A 26,709-nucleotide genomic window follows, 5' to 3' on the forward strand; every position below is an offset into this window, starting at 1 on the left:
GTGGCCTTTTATTTAAACTGACATGTTTCTCTAATGGCCGAATGTGGAGGTCAGCGTGATGGCCAGTAAAAAAGAAGTAAGTGAAGAAAAGAGTTTTTGTCATCGCATATTATTTCTATTCAGGTCAGAAATTACTTTTTTTCTTTGAAAGTGGCTAATTCCTCACTGTTTTGAAAGGTAAAGTGGCTCAGAGCAATGATGTTGAAATTAAGGTTTCCGGACGCAATTTTAAAAGCGTGCCTTCAACTGACAACTTAGCTTGAGAAAATGTGTGGTATTGCCAAGAAAAGATTATTAATTTTAGAAGTGTCAAGCGAAACGTGAACGATTTCATCAATACTAATGCTTCTGTTAAAAGGTGTTTACCTAATTATAGTTTTACAACAATATTTCTCACTCGCAATGTGAATTCGGTCAATATTGCTTTATGCCCGTTATTAAAAATTGATGTATTCTGGATATACAAATATTTTCTTCCCTGTTTCCATGAACTGATGATATGCGTTGAAAGGCAGTTCTGCTCTTGTATTTAAATTCTCCCATTTTATTTAATTTCTTTCATTGTTAACAGCCAGCATACTTTCATTTCTTAATTTACATCATGCTTCTGTGAAATGTTACAGTTCATGATTATTCTTGAATCTTCACCACTTCCTGAAGCATTAGTGAGTGTTGCTCTTATCTTCTATTCCATTCGCGATCTTGTCATGCTTCACCGGAATTTTATGACTGTGCATTTGTCTTCAAGCACTGGATCTCGCCTTCCACGCCTGAATCCTCTTATCACTCCTCCTAAAACAAGGCTGGCTCACATTTCCGACCTTGCATCCTTTGTACTTGTAAGATGTATGTAATTCACTTCGTTTTGTTCAATGCACAAAGTGAAATTCTTCCTCGTGCGACAATTGATCTTTCTTCGAGTGAGATGAAACAACACAGGGAGAAGCTGCCGCGCCTGTGACTTGGGTATGGATCTTGCTTCAGATAAATGTTTTCATTGTTTAAAGGCAGTCTTATATTTATCTTCACTTATAATGACAAATTAAAAAATACGGTAAAAGGCAAATGAGTACACACACACACACACACACACACACACACACACACACACACACACACACACACACACACACACACACACACACACACACACACACACACACACAGATTCAGAAGTCACGCTCACTTAAATTAACTGATAACAAGCATGCCTTGCAGTGGACACGTCAAAAGGAAACGCACACTTTCGGAACGAGCTGGTCCACAGTTCCCTGTGGCCCGTGTTCAGCGGTACCTCAGGAGCGGCTACTTTGCACCTCGCGTCAGTGCCACAGCCTCTGTCTTCATGTCAGCAATACTGGAGTACCTATGTGCCAAGGTACTGGAAATGGCAGGCAAGGAAACGATGAAGCACAAGAGCCCGCGGCATCTCTTCCTATCAGTGCAGAAGGATCAAGACTTGAGTGAATTATTCGAGTCTGTCACCATCTCCAGGGGTGGATATGTACCCGATATCGAAGATTACATCTCTCCAAAAACAGCGTCCTGGCACAGGACTCTATGTGTTTTGATGTGGTCTCATTCCTACCCGAAGATCGTTCTATGAGCTCTGAGCTCGCTCCGTAATGGGGAAGACTGGCTGGGTCACCAGCAGACGACCGAGGTGAATTACACACACAAAAACACACACACACCGCGTAGTGTAGTGGTTAGTACGCTCGACTCACAATCGAGAGGGCCGGGTTCGAGTTCCGGTAAGCGGTGAGGCAAATGGGCAAGCCTCTTAATGTGTGGCCCCTGTTCACCTAGCAGTAAATAGGTACGAGATGTAACTCGAGGGGTTGTGGCCTCGCTTTCCCGGTGTGTTGTGTGCTGTGGTCTCAGTCCTACCCGAACATCGGTCTATGAGCTCTGAGCTCGCTCCGTAATGGGGATGACTGGCTGGATGACCAGCAGACGATCGAAGTGAATTACACAAACACACACACACACACACACACACACACACACACACACACACACACACACACACACACACACACTGAGGAGATTGCATCTAATTGCACTAACTTAGAGCTTATCGTTGCCACTCCTTAGAGGCTTCACGTAACAGACAGGTAATGGACAAGGTACTATTTGAACTAATTAACTAAACAAGATCAAGTGTCTGGAAATGGAGGGTAATTTTCTTCTCGTAGTAACTCTCTCTAATCACTGGTTGCTATTACCAGGAGAGGCGTCGCGATCTCAACTGCCTGTTCTCTCTCTCTCTCTCTCTCTCTCTCTCTCTCTCTCTCTCTCTCTCTCTCTCTCTCTCTCTTTACTATATACTTTTTTTCATCATGTGGTAAACAAACATTACAAGAGCAAGAAGAGAATAGCAAAAAAAAAAAAAAACGAAGAAAGCAAGTACGAAAAAAGGGAAAGAGAGATAATAGACAACAAAGGTTCGTTTAAATTTTTAATTTCAAACAATACCAAAAATCCATCACCTCTTGGAAAAAAAAATATTGACTTTTGGGATGAGTTTCTTCGGGATTATCAAGTCATACGTTGCACATTCATATAAAACTAACTTAGAAAAGTATAAATACATCCACTCCTTAAAATACCGAAGTTTTAATTTAGACATATTCTACGACGATATTTCTTCACGATCAATTAAACACTGAATGAGAGAAGCTTCAATATCGCATCTCCTGAACACACGTTTACGTCAATTCTTTCATGACGTGAAGTGACACAAGTGCTGCTCCATTTTCGAGATGTGATTCAACTAAGCATACGCCATAATGGATAGAATCAGTCGGTCTTATGGTGCATTAATTAAAGTTCCCATTGAGCGTCTGGGAGGCGGAGCACAACATGCCTAATTAAGCCATTTCAGGAATATATGTACAGCATCCCATAATGATTAACTTGTCTCGTTAGTGACAGGACAAAGCAGGAAGCCGTTCAAACATGCCAGATGGAGCTTATATCCTCCTTAGATTATATCCCATAGACTTCACAAGGTAAATCTCCCGCATGAACATTCCAGGTATACGGAGGTCACAAGTATTCATGGCTGGTTTAATTTGTAAGTCTGTTTATGCATTGATTTCATAATTATTAGTTTTGAACATACGTGGAATTAGTCTGAGCGGAAACAAGTCGGGAATCTCCTTGGAATCAATTTATAAGCTTCTCGTAACACTTCTTGTCTGGAAAGATTCTCGGAAATGGAGGAGCGCGGGAATACTTGCCATTTACAGCACCGATTTCGTGTGACACTGTCTAAGTAACTGCATTGTTTTCATTTGTTTCGCATCTCAAGCAGGAAATAATTGAATTACCGCCTCTATGTCTAGCAATTAGCGCGCCTCAGATCGAGTTCGGCGCAAGGCTTCAGTGCACATCCCACCTTGCTCCTCATTCTGTGGAAACCTGCCGAGCATAAACGGTCGCGACGAGGTGTCACAAACGTCTCTCTAGTCACCAATTTATTGATCAACTAGAAGAGCGGAGACGAGAAGTGAGAGGGATGTGCACCGAAGCCTTGCGCTGAGGTACAAAATCTGCTTATATGAATAGCGAAATGTTTAACTGGCTTTACGGGAATGATAATGCACGTACTCTCTAACAAAGAAGCAAATATGAAATATCAGACAAGAAGCACAAAAGCTATGATTCATTTGTCCCTGAATTTTGGCTACCTTTATGTCTTTTAGGGAACTGGCAACATAGTGGGCCTTTTTTTTTCGTATTTTATTGCCCTTGGCCAGCTGTCCCTCCTGCATAAAAAAAAAAAAAATCTTTATTCATATTATCTGATGATCTCGTTTCCTGCATTTCAGAACAGCCGAAGGATTGGTCACTAAAAAGAAATTTGAGTTATTGGTTGTTTTTTTCAGTATTTTCACCGATCAAGGTGAAAGAAAAACGAAAAATAGTCCTCTCAACATGGCGCTTTCATTAAGTATATTATTGTAAGAGATAAAAAAAAAAACAGCAAAATTAAACTCGGAAATGACTGACTGACTGACTGACTGAATGAGTGACAAACTGACAGATTGACAGATTGACTGACTGATGACTACTGATGGAAAACACCATTAAAATTGGCTTGATGATAGACCGACTGACTGATTGACAAATGGAGTGACAGCCTGCACTGATTTATGTAGGAGTAACGCGTAGAAACAGCGGGGTCAAACGGTGCAGTGATTTAACGCGGCTAAATCCAGCGCTAGCACGTTATTGAGCACAGCCTCTCACATTTCATTAGTGGATTACGAGTATCAACAATTTTTATCTGAGCCTCTTGGAAATACTCAACATTTCCATATTTACTGTAACATCAAAAAACCTCAATTTAAACACTCTTACTGGATGCTACAGAATAAACTCCCACATCCTGAGGTTATTGAGTTATCTCCTTCCCTTCAGTATTGCGATGAAAGCTGGATATTCTGTTCATTTAGGAGGAAATGATATGTCGCCGATATTAATCACGAAATAGACCGATTAGTGAGCTCATCTGTTCCGTCGCTATTTGTGTTTGTTGGTCTGTTATTTACTGAGAGAGAGAGAGAGAGAGAGAGAGAGAGAGAGAGAGAGAGAGAGAGAGAGAGAGAGAGAGAGAGAGAGAGAGAGAGAGAGAGAGAGAGAGAGAGAGAGAGAGAGAGAGCAGAGAGAGAGAGAGAGCAGAGAAAGAGCAGACAGAGCATTATAAAAAGGCGAAGAAGAACCAACGAGAAAATGAGATTCGGCAGCTAGCGGAAGAGGAAGAAAGGCAGGAGGGGAGGAGGCACTTGGGCAAACGGTGAAGAAAGGAAGCCATCACACGGAGGAAGAAGAAAAGGCAGCGGGAAAGACTAGCACAGACGAAGATGGAACAAAATACGGAAGTAGGGGAAGCAGACGAGGGAAGAAAGGGAAAGAGAAATAGAAACAGAAAATGGAGAGAAAGAGAGACGAGAGAGAGAGAGAGAGAGAGAGAGAGAGAGAGAGAGAGAGAGAGAGAGAGAGAGAGAGAGAGAGAGAGAGAGAGAGAGAGAGAGAGAGAGAGAGAGAGAGAGAGAGAGAGAGAGAGAGAGAGAGAGAGAGAGAGAGAGAGAGAGAGAGAGAGAGAGAGAGAGAGAGAGAGAGAGAGAGAGAGAGAGAGAGAGAGAGAGAGAGAGAGAGCAGGCCGTAGAAATGCAGGAAGGCGTTTAGAGACAGAGGGAGAGAGAGAGAGAGAGAGGGAGAGGAGGAAATGGTTCTCTCTCTCCTCAAGATCTTATTTGTTTGTGTGTGTTTACTCATTACTCAGGGATGTGTGTGTGCCGGTCTGTCTGGAGGCGTCCTTGGGGGGGCTCTTCAATTATTCATAGACGCCGAATACACAGGGACAGTACCTCAGGTTCCCCCGGCCACTCAGCCATCGCCGGGAAGGCCATTCAAACATCACAGGGCCAGCCACCGGGGACTCAGGTACCGGACAGGACAGGGTAGGTGCCTCGCTAGTGGTCTGCGACTCTGCATTCACTGGTTTGTGAGAGGCGCATTGCTTCCCTTGTTCCTTTATGCAGCGAAGGGCTCCCAATTAAAAATGAGATTATCAGCGAGTGATATTCTCCAAAACCTGAATGAGTGGCGTCCTAATGCAATGAGATTTTCCTTCTTCCCTTTTTTTTCCCTCTCATTATATTTTCTGCGTTTTTATTAATTGCACTGCGTACTCGACTCCTTTATGGCATCATTACGCGTCGGAGTCTCGTAATGCGCCGCCCTTTGCTTTTACTCCCTGTCTGCTTTCACTGGTGCGTCCAAGTGCTTTTGATGATGGTTTTGAGACCGAGGGTAACCCAGTTTAGTCAAGCGTTCACCTCCCCGGACCCCACGCCCTTGTTCCTCCCTCCCCGCCCCCCGCATACTTCCAGAAAAGAGTGAAGTACGCCTAAAGACAAAAAAAAAAGGGAAAGAAAAAAAAGGTAAAGCAGACCTTCAACTCAAAGTGAAAGGAAGGGGGTAGTGGCTAAACTCGTTAACGAAGGATTGGAGACACGGTCCGCTGTCTTGGTGTTGTCATTTCTCCTGTTCCTCCATTAAGAGATACGCGCCTGCACCCACGCACATGTGTATCTGTGCATTGGTGCAGTACATTTATAACTGAACGGACTTCTGCCCCTACTCGCACTTTCGCGTAAAACGATAAATATTTTTTGTTTGAACCCGGCAAAGGGGACCCGACAGAGAATTAAAACTTGTTGACAGTTTCGGAAACAATTAAGGCCGAGGCAAAGTGGTGCAGAGCCTCCTCCATTAAGAGTATGGAGTGGTTTTACACATACACCAATACATGGGGGCTTTATGTCGACGCTTTGCAAAGGGATTTATAAGAGCGCGGTGCACAGGGAGCCTAAGAGCATTACATACTATAAAGGGGAATTAGATTACGTTGAGTGTTTATGAAATTTATGAAGAAGTGTAAGTTTATGGGGACGAGTTATATGCATCAGATCATTATAAGGAAATTTAATGGAGAGAATGCTGCAAGGAAGTTCATGATATCTAAAGAGAAGTTAAGGAGTTTAAAAGCCACAAAGAGAGTCTGAAAGAGAGTTAGTTATGTAGGAAACACATACAAAGGAGTAGTATGAGGAATTAAAAAGAAAGAGAAACACTGAGAAAAGTCTAAAGGGCGAGCGACCACTAACAGTAAGTAACAGTAAGCTCTCTTTTCATGTTACTAAAATTACAGGAAAGCAAATCACATTCTAGATAAACAGAGCGATGCAGGAATACAACCATTGCAAAGAGAGCTGCCAATTTCATTTTTTTTTTTTATGCAAGAGTGGAAAGCTGGCCAGAGACAAAAAAACAAAACAAAAGAACCACTTAGTTGCCAGTTTCCTTGCAGGTCAGAAAGAGTTAGCCGAAAGAAAGAGGTAAATGTCTTGCTCCTCGGAAGAAAAGAAGGATTTTAAAATTTTCTAAGAGTAGTACAACCAGAAACAGATGATAGAAAAAAAAAAAAACAAGGTAGAAGCGAGAATCTATAGAACTCTCCGAACGACACGTGACCAAAAGGAACTCAATCTACCTGACAAGTTTTGATCTCCAGTGAACCCACAGGACCAGATACCTTACTGATTACCGGAGCCTGTACAAACATAAAACTTAGATTAACTCCTTTGGAAAAAGTAAGGGAGGAAAAAAGACGTGGACCGCAACATCATTAATTTCCTCTCCTCCAGAACATCAAGACCTTAAAAAAAAAAAAAAAAAAAAAAACAGACGGAGACTCGGAACTCTTCAGTCTCTTCCCCATCAAAAGTACTTCAAGTAATTAATTTTTCTTTACTTTTTTTTATTCCCTTGAGTCTCTTGGTCACATCCGTAAAATTTCTCGATATTTTTTCTCCTCTCATTCTATTTAACTTGAATATCTTCGCCTCGTAGAGAATTTTGTGCTGAAGATTGAAACACACAAGAATATTGAGAAATTTGTAACCTTTTTCTTTTATTTATACCATGTGGGATTTTCATGGGAATTTATGGGCTAAAGGGGGTACTTTTTGGGGTACCTCCTATCCCAAAGCCCACCCGCTAGGAAACCATTGCCCAGAGTGAGGAAGCCCAACCTACACCAGGACCATGGACATGATTCGAATCCGTGCTCTTGGAGACCCCACGGACCCCAAAGCACGCATGGTTCCACTGTCTTTCTCACTTTAGTGTAACGTAAACCAAAGTATTTGAATGAAATCTCTCTCTCTCTCTCTCTCTCTCTCTCATTCTCTCTCTATCACAACACACACACACACACACACACATCAGAAACTTACAGGAACCACAAAGACACACTAAATTCCCCGCAATATTCATACAAACAAAGACATAATACTTTTTCTGCCTCACCCAAAATTTTATCGCGCCACGGACTAAGCGATGGAGCGAAGGGAGTAAAGAACAAAAAGAATAAGAAAAAAGAGAAGGAACAGTTTATCCTGCCCTGCCTCCCTGAATCCCGCCTCTCTCCACGCAATAGCACAGGAGGGGCAGACAGACACGACACACTTTCAAGTCCTCCCCATTTTTCCTCCCTTTCCTCCTATGTGCTGTCTAAAGTAAAATGTAGAAAGGTGCAGAGAGAGGTGGGGAACGTTGGAGGTGGAGGGATGGAGAAGGAGGAGGAGGAGGAGGGTGAAGGGGTCAGTGATGGAGGAGAACGGGTGGAGTTTGACGGAATCATGGAGGTTAGGTAATGGAAGTCTGGGGAAGGGAGTGACACATACTGAAAGGGAGGAATGATGAAAGAATAAAAGGGGGAAATTGATGAAAGTAGAGCAAGAAGACATATTGTGAAGGATAAGAATGATGGTGGTGATATGAACTAAGAGATATGGCGGAGGGAGAGTCAGAGAAACAGCGAGACAGAGAGTAACGGAAGAAAGAAAGGAGGGGAAAAATAAGTATATGGTGCATGAATGAGACAATGAGACATACAATGATGTGTAATATGATTGATGAAATAAGGGGAGAGAACGGACAAAAAAATAATGAGGAAACATGAAAACAGCTGTGTGTAGTGATAAATTCTGTGTAATATAATAAATTGAGAAAAAGAGAGAGAGAGAGAGAGAGAGAGAGAGAGAGAGAGAGAGAGAGAGAGAGAGAGAGAGAGAGAGAGAGAGAGAGAGAGAGAGAATGTCATATGGAGTCAAATAGAAAAAAGAGACGACGCAGGATGAGAGAAAACTTCAGACAAGGAAGGCACGGAGAGGAAGATTGTTGTTGAAGGAAAAAAAGAACAAGGGTGAGTGGAACAGGGGAAAAAAAAAAAGTATATATTGAACCTACCGACACACACACACACACACACACACACACACACAGTACAGTAAAAAAAAAACACTTGAAAACATACAAAAGACACAAAAGGGGAATATAAAAAGATAAAGAATAAAACAGTAGAATGAAACAAGAGAATGGAGAAAGTAAAGGATAAAAAACAGTAACGAAGCACAAATTACTCAAACAAAGCACATGAAGGATCAAAGAAGAAGCGACAAACTATCTTCTACCAAAAAAGGCAGACTACAAGGCTCCGTCATTAGATTAAGTTTATTTCTTTATACAATACAAGGGACACATTTCGAGAACACTGGCTGGCTGGCTGGCTGGCAGGCACCGTGGAGAGGTAACATAGGGTACACAAAAAGGAGCTGTGAAAGATTGGGAATATTCTGTACACCTACACAGAAGTTTATTAGAGGTGAAGCTGCATCTCAGTATCTGCTTTTTATTTTTCGGATGGAACACGTAAATTAATTTGATGCATTCAGATCCTGGAAAGCTGAATTTCTGCACGAATAATTTGCATTTTTTATTATATTATATTTTTTTAAATGAACCTTTTTCATTTGTTCTTTATTGTCAATTTCAAGAGCAATGTTCTAGAAACAGCCTTTGTTGAATAATTCAATACTAGATAGCTTTTGAATCTCAACAAAATTATTCACTGTTATTGCTAATGAAAGAAAGGCATATTTCCAGTGGATGGAAAAAATATTTGCAGTGGATGAGAGGAAAGAGTTGACTATTAACTCAATGACAACGATATCTTTAATTCCAGACTCGATAAGATCCTACAATAAATGTTGTACACAGTAAAAAGAAGTGGCAAAGAAGTGAATCAGCTTGAATACCAGTGGGAGTTGGGCGTCCTTCACATCAGTTATTCTCCCCCGTCCCATAAGCTCCTTCCAGCTAAGGCTATTATCTATTACTGCAAGAATTATGACCCTCATGTGTAGTACCCACTCAACAGGGTGAAGCTGAAGACACTGTCTCACCAGCTCCCCTCCTTTATGTCAGTGCCTTTTCAACCTCTAGACTCACCGAACTGTTCCTTTTGTTTTACAAATATTTTCATTCTTACTTTTTAAAAATTCTATACTAGACGAAACTGTCCCACTTTTCACTATTTTTATTGAACAAGACATTACAGAAATCACACCTCATCCCTGCCCTGTCCACCTCAATAATGCAAGACTGATTCGCGATCCCTCCAGAACCAGGCGCAATCAAGCTTCCTCTATTTTTCACACCTTTCACAACGCAAAGACGCCTTCCACTGCATCAGTAATGGAAGCATTTGCCGCCATCCCTGATGAACTCTGGGGGCATCTACGCTTTTTATTTTTCATCTCATTTAATAACGAAGACACGTTCAGACTTTAAGCATCAATACCTAAAAGAATAAAACTTCCTTGCGTTCTTCCAAAAGACTTCCCACTCTGATTTTTTATTTTACTTCTCATTTTCTTTTACAACATTTCGCAAGTTTTCTTTTGGTCAGGGAAAAAAATAATGTGGTTAGTCAACTATTGATTCTCATGGCTGGCCGCTGTCATGTTCCCGGACCCGACACAGAGGTAAGTAAGGATAGACTAGCTTCAGGGGAAAAAAAAGCCACCTATCTGTGTGTGCGTGCGTGTGTGAGTGTGCGCGAGTGTGTGTAGTGTTTGAAACCTTGGCTATAACACATCAATGACAACATAATGCTTAAGAACAATTGAATTGAATAACATGATAAAAAGTGATTAACATGATAAAAAGACAAGAAGAAACATAGGAATACATACTGCAACACCAGTTCAATGCTACAAAACGTTACCGGGCAGTTCACCAGCCGTAGCTTTATCTTCGTATTACCAACATGATCTGCGGCAGGACTCCAATTAATACTCACGTTATGCTTAATTACTATTCCTACTTCAACGTTTGTGTGAGATAGATGGATGCGTGACAGTTTGTTCCGTATTCAGAAACACACTGCTCTCACTACAACTATTTTCCATGGCTACAGAGATGATTACTGAGTTTTCAAAAGTATTTCTCCAGTTGATAATCTTGTCACTGCCTCTAAAACCATAAAAACACCTTAGAAAACTTGTGTACATTTAAGTAAAGCCTTATGAAATAGTGGGTTTGAGAGATGGATGGATGCGTGACAGTCTGGCTGGTATTGAAAAACGCTCTGCTCTCTGACCACACGACTATTCTTCAAGGCTACAGAGATGATTAGCGGGGTTTTCAAGAGTGTTTCTCCAGTTGATAATGTAGAAATCTTGTCACTTGCCTCTAGAACCATAAAAACACCTTAGAAAACTTGTGTACTTAAGTTTTTTGAAATAGTGGAGGTGAAATACAGGGAAGTTTGAGCATACAAGCCTCTGAGTCATGAAGTGTGTGTGTGGCATGGAATTCACGAGTGAGTGACAGGTAATAAGGAAAGACAAACATGAGGCTGGCGTGTCATTTCTTCGGATAATGTCTTCTGATATATAAAATAACTTTTTTGTTAGGATAATTAAGACACTATTTTGATAACGGATTTTTTTATATTTTTCAAGTAGCGTTTTTATATTTTTCAAGTAGCGTTTCATAACAAAAAAGTTTCCATTATCCAATCAATCAGGTTTACTCTTTATAGTTCTTATTTTACATTAACACTGTTCGTTCTTTAAGTAACCACAAACTTCCCTTCGTTTGATTTCGTACATTTTAGCAAATAACTCTTTCAATTAGAATTTCAATTACACTAAATTTCTCAAGTTACATTTCAATAAAACGGATTTGCCTTACCGTAGTGCCTGTCACGTGCTCTCAGCCAGCCACGAAGCACCATTGATTTCTTTCAGCTGGCCTCGCCCCGTCACTCTTCCTGCCTTGTCGTAAGGATTTCCTTGCTTTCACTCCATCCACTCTCGCCAGGAACTCTGTATTCTATAGGACGTACAATCTTTTGGTTGGCTGTACACGCGACAGATAACCTTATTCCTTTGAAAATTCAGACGTTCTCCTGTTTCAGCTTGGGTAGTGTTGAAAAGTTAAAGTACACATAAGTTACGAAAATCAGTTCTTTCAAATTCCTACTCTGCCAAAGTATTCTTCGAAACTATCAAGATTCCCCATTTCACTCAAACACACGCGGACTTTCACTCGTACGACCAAACATATCCTTCTCTTTAATAAAACATTCTTTCCTAAATTGCATGTTGGAAATCACAGTAACCTTTGCCCTGCACTGTGAGGCATCGCTGGCTACTCTACCATTACGTTTCTGCCAAAGAAAGGTAAATATACTTTCATCACCACATTAGGCAGAACAAAAAACTTCCTCCATCGAGCTTTAATACAAAACTATTCACGATCCTTTCAAATTACAGGCACGGAAGAGAACTATTACTCTCTTTACGGAGTACTGCCTCATGAAACACACACTGTCAATCAATGTTAAGTAATAAGTTATTAGTTTAGTCTATTTGTTGCGGGGGCGAGGTGCGAAACACCATCACTGGCCTGCCCCCTTTAAACTAGGCCCAGGATGAACTACACTTCACCCAGTGGGGCAGTAATAAACAGCTTCGAATGGTTCCAAGCTTACTAGACTTGCAAAACACAGGTATACACAATATAACAACAAAAGGACATCTTGCACACCACCCGGCTCTCACCACGAGTCTCCCTCCAGAGCAAGTGAGGGCCAGAGGAACACTAATCTCACCAACACTGGAGGCAGACTCGTTGACGGCGCCGGGAAGCAGATAGAGGATGAAACCAGTGCAGCAGAGGAGAGGCCAGTCCTTGGAGAGTCCAGGGAGTTCTCTGCCGTCTAGGTGTTGGCGAAGCTCGAGGTAGAGTCGGTTAGGTGTTCAGTGGGGCCTCGAGACAGAGTGACCGGAAGAATCAGTGTTCGAGACATACGAGAGAAGTGAGAAGTGTCGCTCAGGAGCGGCCGAACGATCCAGAACAAGGGGTGATGGTCAGGTGGTGTTCTGCCCTTTACATAACTCCCCCCTCCAAGAGACTAGCCACGGTAGTCTTGCAGAACACCACTCCTAGGGAATGCGATGCCCTCTGGAGAAAAGAAAGGATAGAAGAAAGTATCTTAACTCAAATGAGGAGGTTGGCACATAGATTGTCAGCTCTGTAAGCTCCAGCAACATGAACGACCCTGAATTTGCATGGTTGCAGTCCTAGACTCCATCTAAGGCGGCGATCATTCTTGCCTTTGAAGGTGTGCATAGATTGTCAGCTCTGTACGCTCCAGCAACATGAACGATCCTGAATTTGCATGGTTGCAGTCCTAGACTCCATCTGAGAAGGCGATCATTCTTGCCTGTGAAGGTGTGCATATAGGTGAGGAGTTTGTGATCCGTTTCCAAAATAAATTCTTTCCCTGAGGTAAAAATCAAACTTAAGAATGGAGAATACTATACCTATTCCTCTCAATGGGCATCCTGGGGAGCAGTTTTCTGCCTCTCAATGGTAGAATAACAGGTTTCCCTGGGGAGCAGTCTTCTGCTAGTATACGCAACCGGATGAGGAATGCCAAGAGGATATTGAAGTAAAACCGCTCCAATCCCTCGGGTGGAAGTGTCCGTCATAGGTACAAAAGAACGGATAGGATCAGGGAGACGAAGTATGGGGTTAGAAGAGGATTAATTTGAGCTGGTCGAAACAGGCCTGCAACTCGTTCGTCCAGGGATGGGGCTCACGACAGTCTTTTTTAGCAGATCAGTCAGAGGGCCAGTGAGGAAGGATGCCTGGAGGATGGTGAAAGCCTTGCAGAGATACAACTCTCTGAAGAATCCTGAACCTGAAAACTTGTACATATTTTCCTCAATGTTGCAACTGGGCTCAGCCTAAAAGCCTTGCAGAGATCCAACTCTCTGAAGAATCTTGAACCGGAAAACTTGTACATGTACATCTTCCTCAATGTTGCAACTGGGCTCAGCCTGGAAGACTGTAGCTGTTGAGTTGACAGTAGTCTGCTTAGGAAGACTGTAGCTGTTGAGTTGACGGTAGTCGATAGCCATCCGAATAAGTGTTGTCCGGCTTAGGAACCATCACGACCGGCGAACAACGTTGAGAAAATCGTCGGAGGACTGCTTTCTCAAAAAAGGTCAGAGACTTCCTGTTTAAAGAAACGTTTTAGTTGGACAGGGACAGGGTAAATCTTTGTGCTGATACAGCCAGTTGTAGTTAAGACAATATGTTCAACAGAGGAAGTACACCCAGGAACATCAGAGTAAACATCTTCAAACTCTGACAAGAGATACTCGATGTCAGCTTGTTGTGAAGTTAAATTCCGGTTGATCCTGGATAGTCCATCCTTGTCGGACCAGCCATCAGGTGTCACTAGCAACGAGTAGCACTCGTCCTCGGGGTCGTCTTCACAAATAAGGTGGTTGTTCTTTGGGTCATACTCTTCCTCTTCGGGCGTTTCCTCTTCGGTCACTTTAGGTGTTGACACTTCGGCAAAGCTGGCACTAGCACCACGGATGTAACGTTTTAAGAGGATGACGTGGTACAATCTCGGACCTTGGGGACAATCAATTAGGTAATCAACCTTTTCCCGTCGCTCTAAAACTGTACAAGGTCCTTTCCAAGTTACAAAAAGCTTAATGGAATCCCTGGGAAGAAGGACTCAATCGCCAGGTTGAAACTGTCTTATCTTTACTCTATGTCAAAGTAGGCCTTATATTTTGAGGCACTGATGTCTTCATTGTTGGCGACGATCTGCTAGCTTCTGTAGCTCTACCACGTAGCGGAACGCGGCTCGGTCGTCGTCCTTCAGGTTCCGGTCCTCCTATAGATCTAAGGGCGGAGAGAGGTCCCTGAACAGTCCTTCCATAAAGAAGTCCGAAGGTGGAGAAACGAGTTCTATCGCTGGGTATCTGAGGGCGAATAATGTAGGAATCAAGTATCTGTGCCCCTCTCAAGGGCGGTCCTTACAGAGCTTTCGTAGGGAAGCCTTAAGTGGTGCATGTAGACGTTCAATGCGACCATTAGCACTAGGATGAAGTGGAGTTGTAAATAAAGGCTTGACACCTAACAACGTGAAGTTCTTGCATTAATTGAGATGTAAATTGGGTACCTTGATCAGTGAGAATTCCACGTGGTATACCGCCTCTAGCGAAGATGGAGAGTAAGGTCTCAGCAACGGAGATGGAGTCTATTTCCTTCAGTGGCACGGCTTCTGGGAATCCAGTGGCGCAGTGGATTAAAGTGAGGATGTACCTGTGGCCTTCTGAGGATGGGGAGACAATGGTCCAACCAAATCAACCGCCACTCTGGAAAAAGGTTCCAATATAATTGAAAGAGGATGGAGAGGTGCCGGTCGGACTCTTCCTTTGGCAGACATTCGTTGACAGACGCCACAGGATCGACAGAAGTCAATAATATCCGCGCCCATCCCAGGCCAGAAGTAGTGGCTGGATACCTTAAAGAGAGTCTTTCTGTGAGAGGAATGACCTGCTAAAGGGTTTTCATGGCCAACAGACAGTATTATTGGTCAACAATCCTTAGGAACAAGGAGTGAGCTTACTAGCCTTTGCTGGATGTTTCAAGGTCAAACACTTCCGGTAGAGAAGTCCGGTACAGCGAAGGTAACAAAGTAGAGCCATCCTTTGTCCGCTCCTCTTCACTTGTGTTAACTTTGTTCCCAAGATTTAATGGCGGCTCCTCTTCTGAGGCAGTAGGCAGAGAAGACCGAGGCATATCCAAATCACTGACCGAGGTTTGGAACGAGGAGGATGGTGCATTGCTATTCAAGAGACGGCTCATCAGGACTACGAGCTCCTGAGATGTTGCCAATGAGGACACAAGCACGCTTCATAGGAGCTAGGATAGCATTATCAACCCAACCCTCGAAATATGGACATCTTATATAGCACCTAATGGTTGGAAAAATAACTACACACCCAAGATAGTCCTCTACTACTACCTCAGGTCGCTGAGAGACGTCAGCATCAGGCACCGTCTTCTCAGAGACGATCACGCAGTTGCAGCCGGTGTCTGACAATAGTAGCCCAGGAGCCGTTGATCGTGCCAGCAACTGCATAATCTGGGAGAGATCACTCATCCATACAAAATCCTACCTTGTATTTGTCCTGTGGTTCTTTAAAGGCTCTGGGATTCTTTGGACAGACCTTACATGCCCTTCCCCAGTTATAACTTCACCATCCGGAAGTAGCTGCTTTGGTCCGGTTTAGCGTTAATGGCCTCATTGCCCTTTCAGTAGATATTGAGGCCCTCTTATGGTAGGTGTAGATCTCCCAGTGGCTCCGCTGGAGTTCTGCTTAGGGTAGGCACTGCGAGCTGCAGACCAAACATCAGCCTTTTCCACGGCAGTCTTAAGGTTGGTGGTATCCTGCTCCTTTAAGAATATACGGAGATCGTAAGAAACGGAAGCAATGAACTCATCTAAAATGATAAACTCACGTAAGAAACGGAAGCAATGAACTCATCTAAAATGATAAACTCACGAAGGGATTCAAAAGGTGAAATATGACATGACTCCACCCAGGAGTCAAATAGCTGCTGAAGACGGGTAGACAGACGGGTAGACATCTGGCGGTAATTTTCCCCCACTCTGATCTTGCAGTTCCTGAAGTCTAGCCGGTACCGCTCGGGAGTCTTGTCAAAACCAGTCAGGAGAGCCCTTTTTAGGAGAGAAGTCGCTTATAGTATCAGTGCTAAAGGTGGAATAGAGTTCAGCAGCTTTACCTGTCAGTAGACTCCCAAGTCTAACAGCGAGATTCTCCTCGTCGATTGTTAAGAGCATGGCAATACGCTCAAATCTGGTCACGTTACCCTCTCCTTGGTAAGCTGGAAGCCTCGGTCCTCGCACGCCAGCATCGGGACATTGGGTAGGACGTGCTCCCGACTCTAAACTAAGCTTCAACTCTAGAAGTTCAAATTCCTGTTCCTTCTCACGTTCATCCCGTTCTCATTCCTCACTCCCGTTCTCGTTCCTTGGCTCTGTCTTCCCGTTCTTCACGTTCATGTTCCTGCGCTCTTCCCGTTGGAAAGCCTGTTGTTGGAGAGCAAACTGACCAACGGCCTCTCCTGAGAGGCCGAACTTTACTGCTTGTTCTGTAAGCTCAGCGAAGGTAGACATCTTAGATATAATAGAACCAAAATTAACAAACCCAACAACGTTAAAGCCTAGAAAAATTTATGAAGTGCACAACCACTCAAAAATGTATCAAATCTCACAGGCAGATAGAAATGACAATCACTCGCACCACATACAGCCAAGCAAGGACCCTCACACAAGCAAGGACCCTCACACAAGCAAGGACCCTCACACAAGCAAGGACCCTCACACAAGCAAGGACCCTCACACAGCAAGGACCCTCACACAAGCAAGGACCCTCACACAAGCAAGGACCCTCACACAAGCAAGGACCCTCACACAAGCAAGGACCCTCACACAAGCAAGGACCCTCACACAAGCAAGGACCCTCACACAAGCAAGGACCCTCACACAAGCAAGGACCCTCACACAAGCAAGGACCCTCACACAAGCAAGGACCCTCACACAAGCAAGGACCCTCACACAAGCAAGGACCCTCACACAAGCAAGGACCCTCACACAAGCAAGGACCCTCACACAAGCAAGGACCCTCACACAAGCAAGGACCCTCACACGTCTAGGCGACGCAATAAGACGTCAAAATACTCTGCTGCCCAAACCACAGTAAGGTCCGAACCAGCTGATATCAACGGATTAGCGGTTGCTCGTTCGAGAACGATGGGTGGTTAAGAAAACACTGGACCTGCACTCAAGTGCAGATTAGAGGACACGCAGGTCTGCACCTAATCTTCCTCAATACACTGAGGCCGAACGTATAACTACAGTAATACGCTCGAGAAGGAAAACCATTACACCAGTGAAACACTTCGGCACAAAGAAAAACTGGTGAAACAGTAAGAGTTGGCACAACTCAGCACTCACTAACACATCCAACACCCCAAAGAGTCAGCCGTTCAACATCCTGACGAGGTCGCCAAAAAGTAATAACTTACTAGTTTAGTCAATTTGTTGCGCGGGGCGAGGTGCGAAACACCAGCACTGGCCTGCCCCCTCTAAACTGGGCTCAGGATGAACTACAGTTAACACGGTGTGACGGTAATAAACAGCTTCGAATGGTCCCAAGCTCACTAGACTTGCAAAACACAAATATACACAATATAACAAAGGACACATTGCGCCCCACCCAGCTCTCACCACGGCCAGAGGAACACTAAACTCACCAACACTGGAAGCAGACTCGTTGACGGCACCAGGAAGCAGATAGAAGGTGAAACCAGTGCAGCAGAAGAGAGTCCAGTCCTTGGAGAGTCCAGGGAGTTTTCTGCCGTCTGGGTGTTGGCGAGGCTCGAGGTAGACTCGGTTAGGTGTTCACTGGGGCCTCGAGACGTGGAGTGACCGGAAGAAGCAGGGTTCTCGAGACATACGTGGCAGAGAGAAATGAGCGAAGTGTCGCTCGGGAGTGGCCGAACGATCCAGAACGAGGGGGTGATGGTCAGGTGGTGTTCTGCCCTTTACACCTACTAAATATTTCTTTCCTCCATACCATACATCTAAATTCTATGTACATACGTCAGAAACATACATAAGATTTCCGACAAAAATGTTACTAAAATGTCACAAAAAATCTTTCATACAGCTGAATGCATACGTAAAATTCAGTCCATTCTAGTTACTCTTTCTATCTCAAATAGTGGTAGATGAATAAGTGGACGCAGTAATCAGGTTGTTATATTATAGTGTTGAGTCATAGTGGGATTTATAAGAAGTTTTGTTGGTTGAGGATGATACGACAAAATACGTGTTTTATTTTATACAGGAAATGCCGCGTGTAGACTGAGAACTTATTCCAGCTTCCCTTACTTTCTTATGTTATGAAGTCCACAAAACTTTCCTCCTTTCTTGTATACTTTAAAGATCAGCAGGGTTTTTTTTCCCAGTTGCTAATGAAATATTCACAGATACACCCCAAAAATAACATTGCCAGAGGATTATAAAAGCCACCACACGCATTGCTGGATGTTATATATACTCATTAATACTTTCCTTATTCCTTCTATTATTCTTTACATTCAGGACAACAAACTCACTTTTTCACGTAAACACATGAAATCTAAACAAAACAATACTAAAAACATCATTGAAAATATTAACTTTCTGCGACAGTTAAGTACCACGTGTAATTCCATTTTCCTTTAACCTCTTACAGGACAAAAGGCTCATCTTCTTCACTAATTACTCCTGAATAACGGGCATTCTCAGCCCCCTCGCCATTCTTCCACACAGTTTAACCTCTTCAGTACCATGACACGTTTTCATATTTATTCTGGTTATTATTTGGTGATTTTATACAGCTTCAGAAACTTATGTGGCAGATTAGAATAGTGAAGACTGTGGCCATTAGTCTTCTGAACTTCATAAACTTTTCCTAATGTAAATAAAAATCGTCAAATCCCATTCAATACTCTTCGTAAAATGCGTTCCCAGTACTGAAGGGGTTAACCTAATCAGTTGTCTCGCAGTAATAATTCTCTGATGTTTGAGGCCATGTAACTCATTTCTAATCCTCATTACGAGTATAACGTCACAATAATTCATGGTTTAAGCACTAGTGAAGAAAGAGAAAGCGAATAACACTCACCAACGATGCTTCAGTTGAGACGTGAGACAAGTGCACAACGCCTGCTCTGAAAGGGTGATAACACAGATAATTATTAAAATGGTTAAACATATAAAGACAACTGAGGTAAGAGAAATATAAATGTACAAAACTGAAATATACAGATATGAAAAATAGTACAATAGTAAAAAAGAAAAAAAGATAAGAAAAACCACAATGATAAAGACAGAAACCCCGACAGAGCAAATAGATTTACGTAAATATATACACCAAATATAATAAAATAAATCTGAAACATTAACGGAATACCAAAATACTAAGATGACCAATATCCTCACAATTTGAGCATTAAAGGTCTATAGACGCTAAACAGGGACCAGAGAGGAAGTACCAGAGAGGAAGAAACAACATTACAGACAACAATAGCAAGATTAGAGGGAATATAGAAGCAATCAATATCCCCACACGATAACATTCAAACCTCTGAGCAGATAACAAGTAAGAGACACAAATCAGAAACCAGAAGTGAAGTATAAACAAGGACACACCATAGAAATAATAATACAGGTAACAACAGCAAGATTAGGAGTGTAGAGGCAACCAATATCTTCACATGCTAACGATCTAAGCTCCAAACAGATAACAAGTAAGAGACACTAAGCAGAAATCAGAAGTGAAGTACAGGAAATTAGGAGAAATACACCATATAAAGAACACTACAAATAACACCAGCGTATTATCGAGAGTACAGAGAAAACCAGCATCTTCACACACTAACGTTCTAAGCTGTAAGTGGATAACAAGGAAGAGACACTAAGCAGAAACCAAAAGTGAAGTACAGGAAAGCAGGAGAGACACCATAGAAGCAACACACTATAGAAAACACCAGCAAGATCAGAGGGAGTAGAGGGACAACCAATATCTTCACACGCTAACTCTCTAACCTCTAAGCAGATAACAAGTGAAGTATGAGAAAGCAACAGACACACCATAGAAGCAACACACTATAGATAACACCAGCAAGATCAGAGGGAGTGTAGAGACAACCAACATCTTCACACGCTAACGTTCTAAGTAGATAAATGAAGTATGGGATAACAAATAGGAAAAGTATGGGAAAGCAACAAACACAACAAACAACACACAATACCAGCAAGATCAGAGGGAGTGTAGAGACAAGCAATACCTTCCCACGCTAACTAGGCAGACAAGTAAAGTACCTATGGGAAAAGCAACAGACACACCAGCAAGATCAAAGGAAGTAGAGAGAAACCCAATATCTTCCCACGCTAACTAAGCAGACAAGTAATGTATGGGAAAAGCAACAGAGACACCACAGAAGCAACACACTGTAGATAATACCAGCAGGATCAGAGATAATCAATGTAACCCAAACCCCGACCAGCGCGCCACGATCCCATTAAGGGCACGGCGTCGCCTGCACATATATCAAGGAAAGCCAGGCAGGTACAGGCTCTCGATAATACACGACAAGGGCGGCGGTGCGTGGCAATCATGTTCCTGGGTCACATCAGGTCACATCAGGGTCCTCAGATCTTCGGCCGCACGAGGCGCCTCAATTACACGGATCAAAGCAAGTCCCGGCGTTTAAGAACATAATCCGCGGAACTACATAACACGGAGTAGCTGTCCTCTTTTACGGGCTTAAGTTCCTCATTGTTATTATCATTATTAGCATTATCTTAGTCACCGTACAATTTTTACTCATTGCGGTAGGTATATACAGTATTTATCTTTTTACTTTGTCTATTTTATAGTTTTTATTTGAACACTTAAGATTATACGAGCTGCTTTTCTCCAGTGATAAACAGAAACAGGTCATCATGAGTGTTATTGTGACAGTCTTGCTACGCTCTGCTTATCTCGATCATCATGACCTGCTTTCAAATTGAGTCATGCACCAGCTTTGCTTTCCTCCATTATAAAACTGACTATATTTTTTATTATCATTAGTATTAACTTGATAACTTCCTCATTATTCTCTGTTCCCGTTAGCTCAGATGAAACGTTTCACGCTAGAATGATACTGACTTGAACAACGACTCAATCACTACACATTTTACTGTCAATACAGAATACAACACATCATAATACAGATAGTTTATTTTGGAGTGAAAAAAAGAAACACTAAAACCTTACGCAGGGTTTAAATGCTCTATTGATTTACTCCTCCACCATCCATCACCATTCTGTCACCTTGTCCAGTGCAATCAGTTTCTTGCTACTTGTTTTTGCGGTACTTAAGAGGAGTGCCTGCCTCACAAACCTTCCTTATGGCGCTCGTTGCATACCCTCGTCTTGCTGTCAGCTGGGAGAAATGAAGGAACATCTACGCTATTAATGATTTTACTGCTAGGCAAATTTTCTTCATCATATACTCCTTCTGTGCTCAGTTTTCGTAAATATCTTTGTATCATAAAAAATATCTTCCGTTTTCCCTCTTTTCTTGGGTCTCCACGGTAACAGTTTTTGCATTGCTAGGAAGGTTATGATAAAGGACAATCACAGGAATAAAAAGAATAAAAAACGTAATGAAGGGACAGTATACTTTCTTTCTAATATGCAACCAAATAAATATGATTGTCCCTCAGTCACTATGTAAATAAGTCTGTTTAGTTGTTTATTACCCACAAGGTTATTTCCTGTGTGATGTTTATTAACCAAACTCAGTTACAAAAAGGAATACCAGATGAGAGAGAGAGAGAGAGAGAGAGAGAGAGAGAGAGAGAGAGAGAGAGAGAGAGAGAGAGAGAGAGAGAGAGAGAGAAATATACAACCACAACAACTTCATCTGTACATTTTCTGCCTCAAGTTTCCGTCCTCCCTTGTCCTTTCATTTGTACTACCTTTTTTTTCCGTAGAGGAGAACGAACAAGTCTTCCCTACATAATTAATACGAGGCAGACTGACTTCTGACATGATCCTTCGTCCATTACCTCGTGTCTCCCGTCAACACTTCCTTCCCTTGGAGCGCTAGCACAGTCGATTCCTGGAAAGCACATGCCACAAAGACAGAAACAAGTAAACAAGACAGGGGAGGTAAAAGGAGCATAAATATATAATCTCCGGTGGATGCAAGCTCTTAGGAACTCCTCTAGCCCTCTCTTCCTTATCGAGTATGTGCGTCAGGGCAGTAAATACAAGACTTCCAGTGGCACAAGACCAATGCGACTCGCTGGGGTGTGAAAAGGTAACTCGTGAGATGATTTGGTGCCTGCGTCGAAATGTCATAAGCCAAGAATCCACATTTTCAAAGAGGTAAGGAGGGAGGATGCCAAATTCCTTCAGCATCCTTTCACGCGCTGGGACACATTGCACCCCCTCCTCTGAAAAGTATTGGCTGGTGCGGGGAAAAAATACCTTTATCCGAGCCATTTAACACCCCGCCACCTACCGGACAGAAGTGTTTATGTCAGGACCCGGAAATTTATATTGGAGGAGGACACTACTTTTCGCCGCGGAGGAACATGGGATGGAGATTTAGAGCCCCCACATATCACAGGGCTGAGAATGAGCAGTGGCTTGAAGGAAGGAGGGATGAATGGGAAGAAGGAAGAAAATTACGAAGAGAGCCAGCAGGTTGACGATGAGGAAGAAGAGGAGAACGAGGAAGAGGAGGAGGAGGAGGAGGAGGAGGAGAAGGTCGTAGAGAAGTTGTGATGTGGACGGAAGATGAGGCAGACAGTTAGTAGTCGAAGAAAGAGAAGGAACTTAGGGACTTATGAAAGGTATACGATGGAAACTTGGCTGAGTGATAAAGGCCCAACCTATCTCACTCACCTGTTCTAAAGGTATATTGTGGGAGACGTACAGAAAATACGAGAGGATTAATATGAGGATTAGGATAAAGACGCGACATAAAAAGGTGACAAAAAAGATAACGAAAGGGGAGGAGGAGGAAACACTTGAAGGAAAAGGAGGCGGATGAGGATGTGAATGAGGAGGATGAAGATCAGGAGAAGGAAAAGCAAGAACACAACAGCATACCATCTTACACAAATAAAAGACAGCTCATAACAACGATATTTCCTGCTGAAGAGATAATACTGGTGTGGAGGAGGAAGGAGAGGACAAGATGAATATAATGTCCTCCTTACTGTACACTCAAGAGAAAAAAAAGTGAGTGATACGCAAGATAAAACTTTTTTTTAATTGACAAGGGCTGCAATAAGTGATACAGGAATAAACTTGGAATACAAACATTATACGTTTATTCACTTCAATACTGAGACACATTTTTATCTTGAGATTTATGTACGATTAGACTATTTCATTGACATTATGAAGGGTTTATAGATATCAGAAGATTAATGACCACAATCTTCACTATTTCATCTCTCACATAAGTTTCTGAAGCTGTATAAAGTCACGAAATAGAAAGCGGAATAAATATGGAAACGCGTCATGGTACTGAAGGGGTTAAAAGGATTATATTCAAACTTCACATCGATGAAACACAAAGCCTTCGCATTGCACCCATGATCTACTGAAGGAAAATTCTGGCTTGATTAAAAAATATAACTCCTGATGTCTCTAAATACTGATTCGGACAGATTATGAAAGAACTGATAACATGAACAGAGAGGATAAAGTTTCCGCCAACCTCATACAGTTGTCTGCAGTTTGCTCACTTTTGTTTCCCTGTTTCCTTGTCGTGGCATTGATTATTTTCGAAAACTACTTACCGTAAACCTATGGAGAACTGCACCATGCATGTTCCTTATTTCTTTCACTTTCTACGGAACAGGATTTGACATGTTACTGTCTATTTTAGCATGTGGTTCTTTTTTTATGCTGAGACTTCACTTGTTGGGTCTTATTCTCTCGGGTAATTATGTTGGTGAGACAAACAATACGCAATACTATTTTGAGGCGTTGCTACCAGATTCATATAACCATTCTTTTATTATTTTATTGTTCCGAATATCCTTTTATAGCGTGAAGCTGGTAAGGCGGAGCTGTAATGGTAGTAGCTGTGATAGTGACGGTGTTAATAGTGATAGTGGTGGAAGGGAGGTTGATGGTAATTGTTTTATCAGTGGCGGTGGCTGTGGTGATGGTAGTGTGATGATGGTGGTTGTGTTAAAAGTGTTAGTAGTGTTAGTGGTGGTGGTGGTGGTAAGGAGCGCAGCAGGATCTACAAAAGAGAAAGCTAAAAGAGAATGGAGAACAAGCAGCAGGAGAGGAAGGAAAAAGAATACAATTTCCTGAGGTGGCGGCGCCGTGGGTTCTGGCTGGGATTAATGTGCTCAGCGATTTCTTTACCTACACCGACGGGGCTTCCTGAGATTAATTAAATGCCACTGCGACTAAAGGTGATATTTTATGCTTCACTGCAATTCAATTTAGAGTATCAATCAACCCAGCACGCAGTCTGAGGCCCAAGCACAGACTCAGATCACCGCTCCACTGCAGGACAACTTAAGGCGGCATGGAAGAGGTTTGGGCGAGGTTGGGATGAAATGGGACGGAGTGAGGGCAAGGTGAATGGGCGGGGGACGGTGAAGTGTCAGGATCCAGAGGCAAGACGCGGCAGTAAGGAGAGAAGGGAGAGATACCTCGCTCACCTCCTTGTCCCTATGTTGAAGAGAATGTGTTTCCTTGAGCCAGAAGGATGTGGGTGAATGTTAGTGTGTGTACCCAGAGGAGGAAAAAAAAAAAAACTACTGAGGATGATTATGTTAGTGAGAATAAGAGTGAGGAAGATGATGACGATGATGATGATGATACCAACAATAATGATAAGAATAGTAATAATAATAACAGATATTTATCATTATACTACTATTACTATTACTACTACTACTACTACTACTACTACTGCTACTACTACTACTACTACTACTACTACTACTACTACTACTACTACTGAAACCACCACCACCACCAACGCCACCATCATAACCACAATCACCACCACCACCAGTATAACCACCAATGCCAACCCTTAAAACCGAGAAGATAAAAAGAAAAAAAGACAATAACTATTATAATTAATTCAACATAAACAAGACTCACTTAATTACAGAGCTCTTGTGTAAATCTTGCCACGCCAATCTTCCTCGAAAAACACAATCATTTCACAAACTTCCTGTCAAAACAAGAGTGTGCAACTACTAAGTAATTCGTGTAATTCACTAACTAAAATCCAATAACGCTCATAACACTAACTCCACCACAAAAATAAATAATAAAAAAAAAAACATAAAGAGGAAAAAAGGCAGAAATAAAAATGCAAGATACAGAGAAACTTGAAAATCGACCCACCAATTTTCCCGAACCATTGTAGATTATTAAAACTTTGGCACGGAACCTTTGGGAGAAGTAATCTTTGTGGCAATGGTGTGCTGAGGTGGCGTACCCATCCTCCTATTCTTCTTGCCTCCCCCGCCCCCCGTACTCTTCCTCTTCCTCTACCTCCTCCTCTTCTAAATCACTTTCCAATCATATCTCACGGGCTTTGTGTTTGCGTCCGTTCCTCTCACTCAAAGTATCTACCAATCTATTAATCCTGTGTGTTCTATATATCTCCTCCTCCTCCTCCTCTTCCTTCTCTTACTCCCCCTCTTCTCTCCTTCTCTGCCTGAGTCTACGGGATAATGGAGCGCGAGAGGAGAGCTGCCGGCACGCTTGAGTAATGCATTCCTCTCCAAGTTGCCTATCAATCATATTGTTTGGTTCGTCTTACCAGCTCCTTCATCTCACCAAACGCCCCTCCTCTCTCTCTCTCTCTTCCCCTTTCCCTTTCCCTCTCCCTCTCCCTCTCTCTCTCTCTCTCTCTGCTATTTATATTAAGAGATAAGCCTGCATGCAGTCCTCGACCGTCATATGATAGTTTAGTAATGCTATTTTGCCGCTTATCTTGCAGTATTAAGCCTCATCGCCAGCTCAGCGAGTCGCGTACTGCCGCCGCTACTGCCGAGACAAAGCCAGGCGTCGATTTAAGGTATGAGGAAGCTGCAGCATGGGTTCGAACTCAGATTGTCCTCCACTTCAGCGCACTCCGAGTATCATTAGCGCTTATCTGATTATATTTGCGAGTTTATTGTTAGAACGAGTACAGCTGTATGAGAGAAGTAGATGTCATGAGGTCCAGATTGAAGTAGTTTTAGGATTAGTAGGAAAGTAATGGTATGATGGTGTTTAAAAGTAATGGAAAGTCATGGAGTAAGGAAAATATGATGATTGTGAACGCTGTATTTTGTTCCATATT

At 42.6% G+C, this 26,709-nt stretch overlaps 2 protein-coding genes and 1 long non-coding RNA gene across 3 annotated transcripts in view; 2 read left to right on the forward strand and 1 right to left on the reverse strand.

The window, feature by feature from the left end:
• LOC123515434 (putative neural-cadherin 2) overlaps positions 1–26,709 on the forward strand; it is a 367,250-nt gene that overhangs the window by 79,642 nt on the left and 260,899 nt on the right. The gene's annotated exons all lie outside the window — the stretch shown is intronic.
• On the forward strand, positions 1,208–5,519 carry LOC123515758 (histone H2A-beta, sperm-like). Its single transcript, XM_045274614.1, has 2 exons — positions 1,208–1,504; positions 5,370–5,519. Exons 1-2 carry the CDS (start codon positions 1,208–1,210, stop codon positions 5,517–5,519), a joined length of 447 nt encoding a protein of 148 aa, XP_045130549.1.
• On the reverse strand, positions 9,496–18,349 carry LOC123515437. Its single transcript, XR_006677874.1, has 3 exons — positions 18,079–18,349; positions 11,617–12,891; positions 9,496–11,112 (listed from the first exon to the last, which is right to left on the reverse strand). It is a non-coding gene; the product is annotated as an uncharacterized LOC123515437 (long non-coding RNA).

Source organism: Portunus trituberculatus, chromosome 39, assembly GCF_017591435.1.
Source record: "Portunus trituberculatus isolate SZX2019 chromosome 39, ASM1759143v1, whole genome shotgun sequence".
Classification (NCBI taxonomy): domain Eukaryota; kingdom Metazoa; phylum Arthropoda; class Malacostraca; order Decapoda; family Portunidae; genus Portunus; species Portunus trituberculatus.

What these genes read in the sequence shown, in the direction of transcription:
- LOC123515758 (XM_045274614.1), top strand. Translation starts at nt 1,208, where the DNA reads ATGCCTTGCAGTGGACACGTCAAAAGGAAACGCACACTTTCGGAACGA. An exon ending in CCATCTCCAGGGGTGGATAT is followed by an intron (nt 1,505 to 5,369) that starts GTACCCGATATC and finishes CCGAATACACAG; the next exon opens with GGACAGTACCTCAGGTTCCC.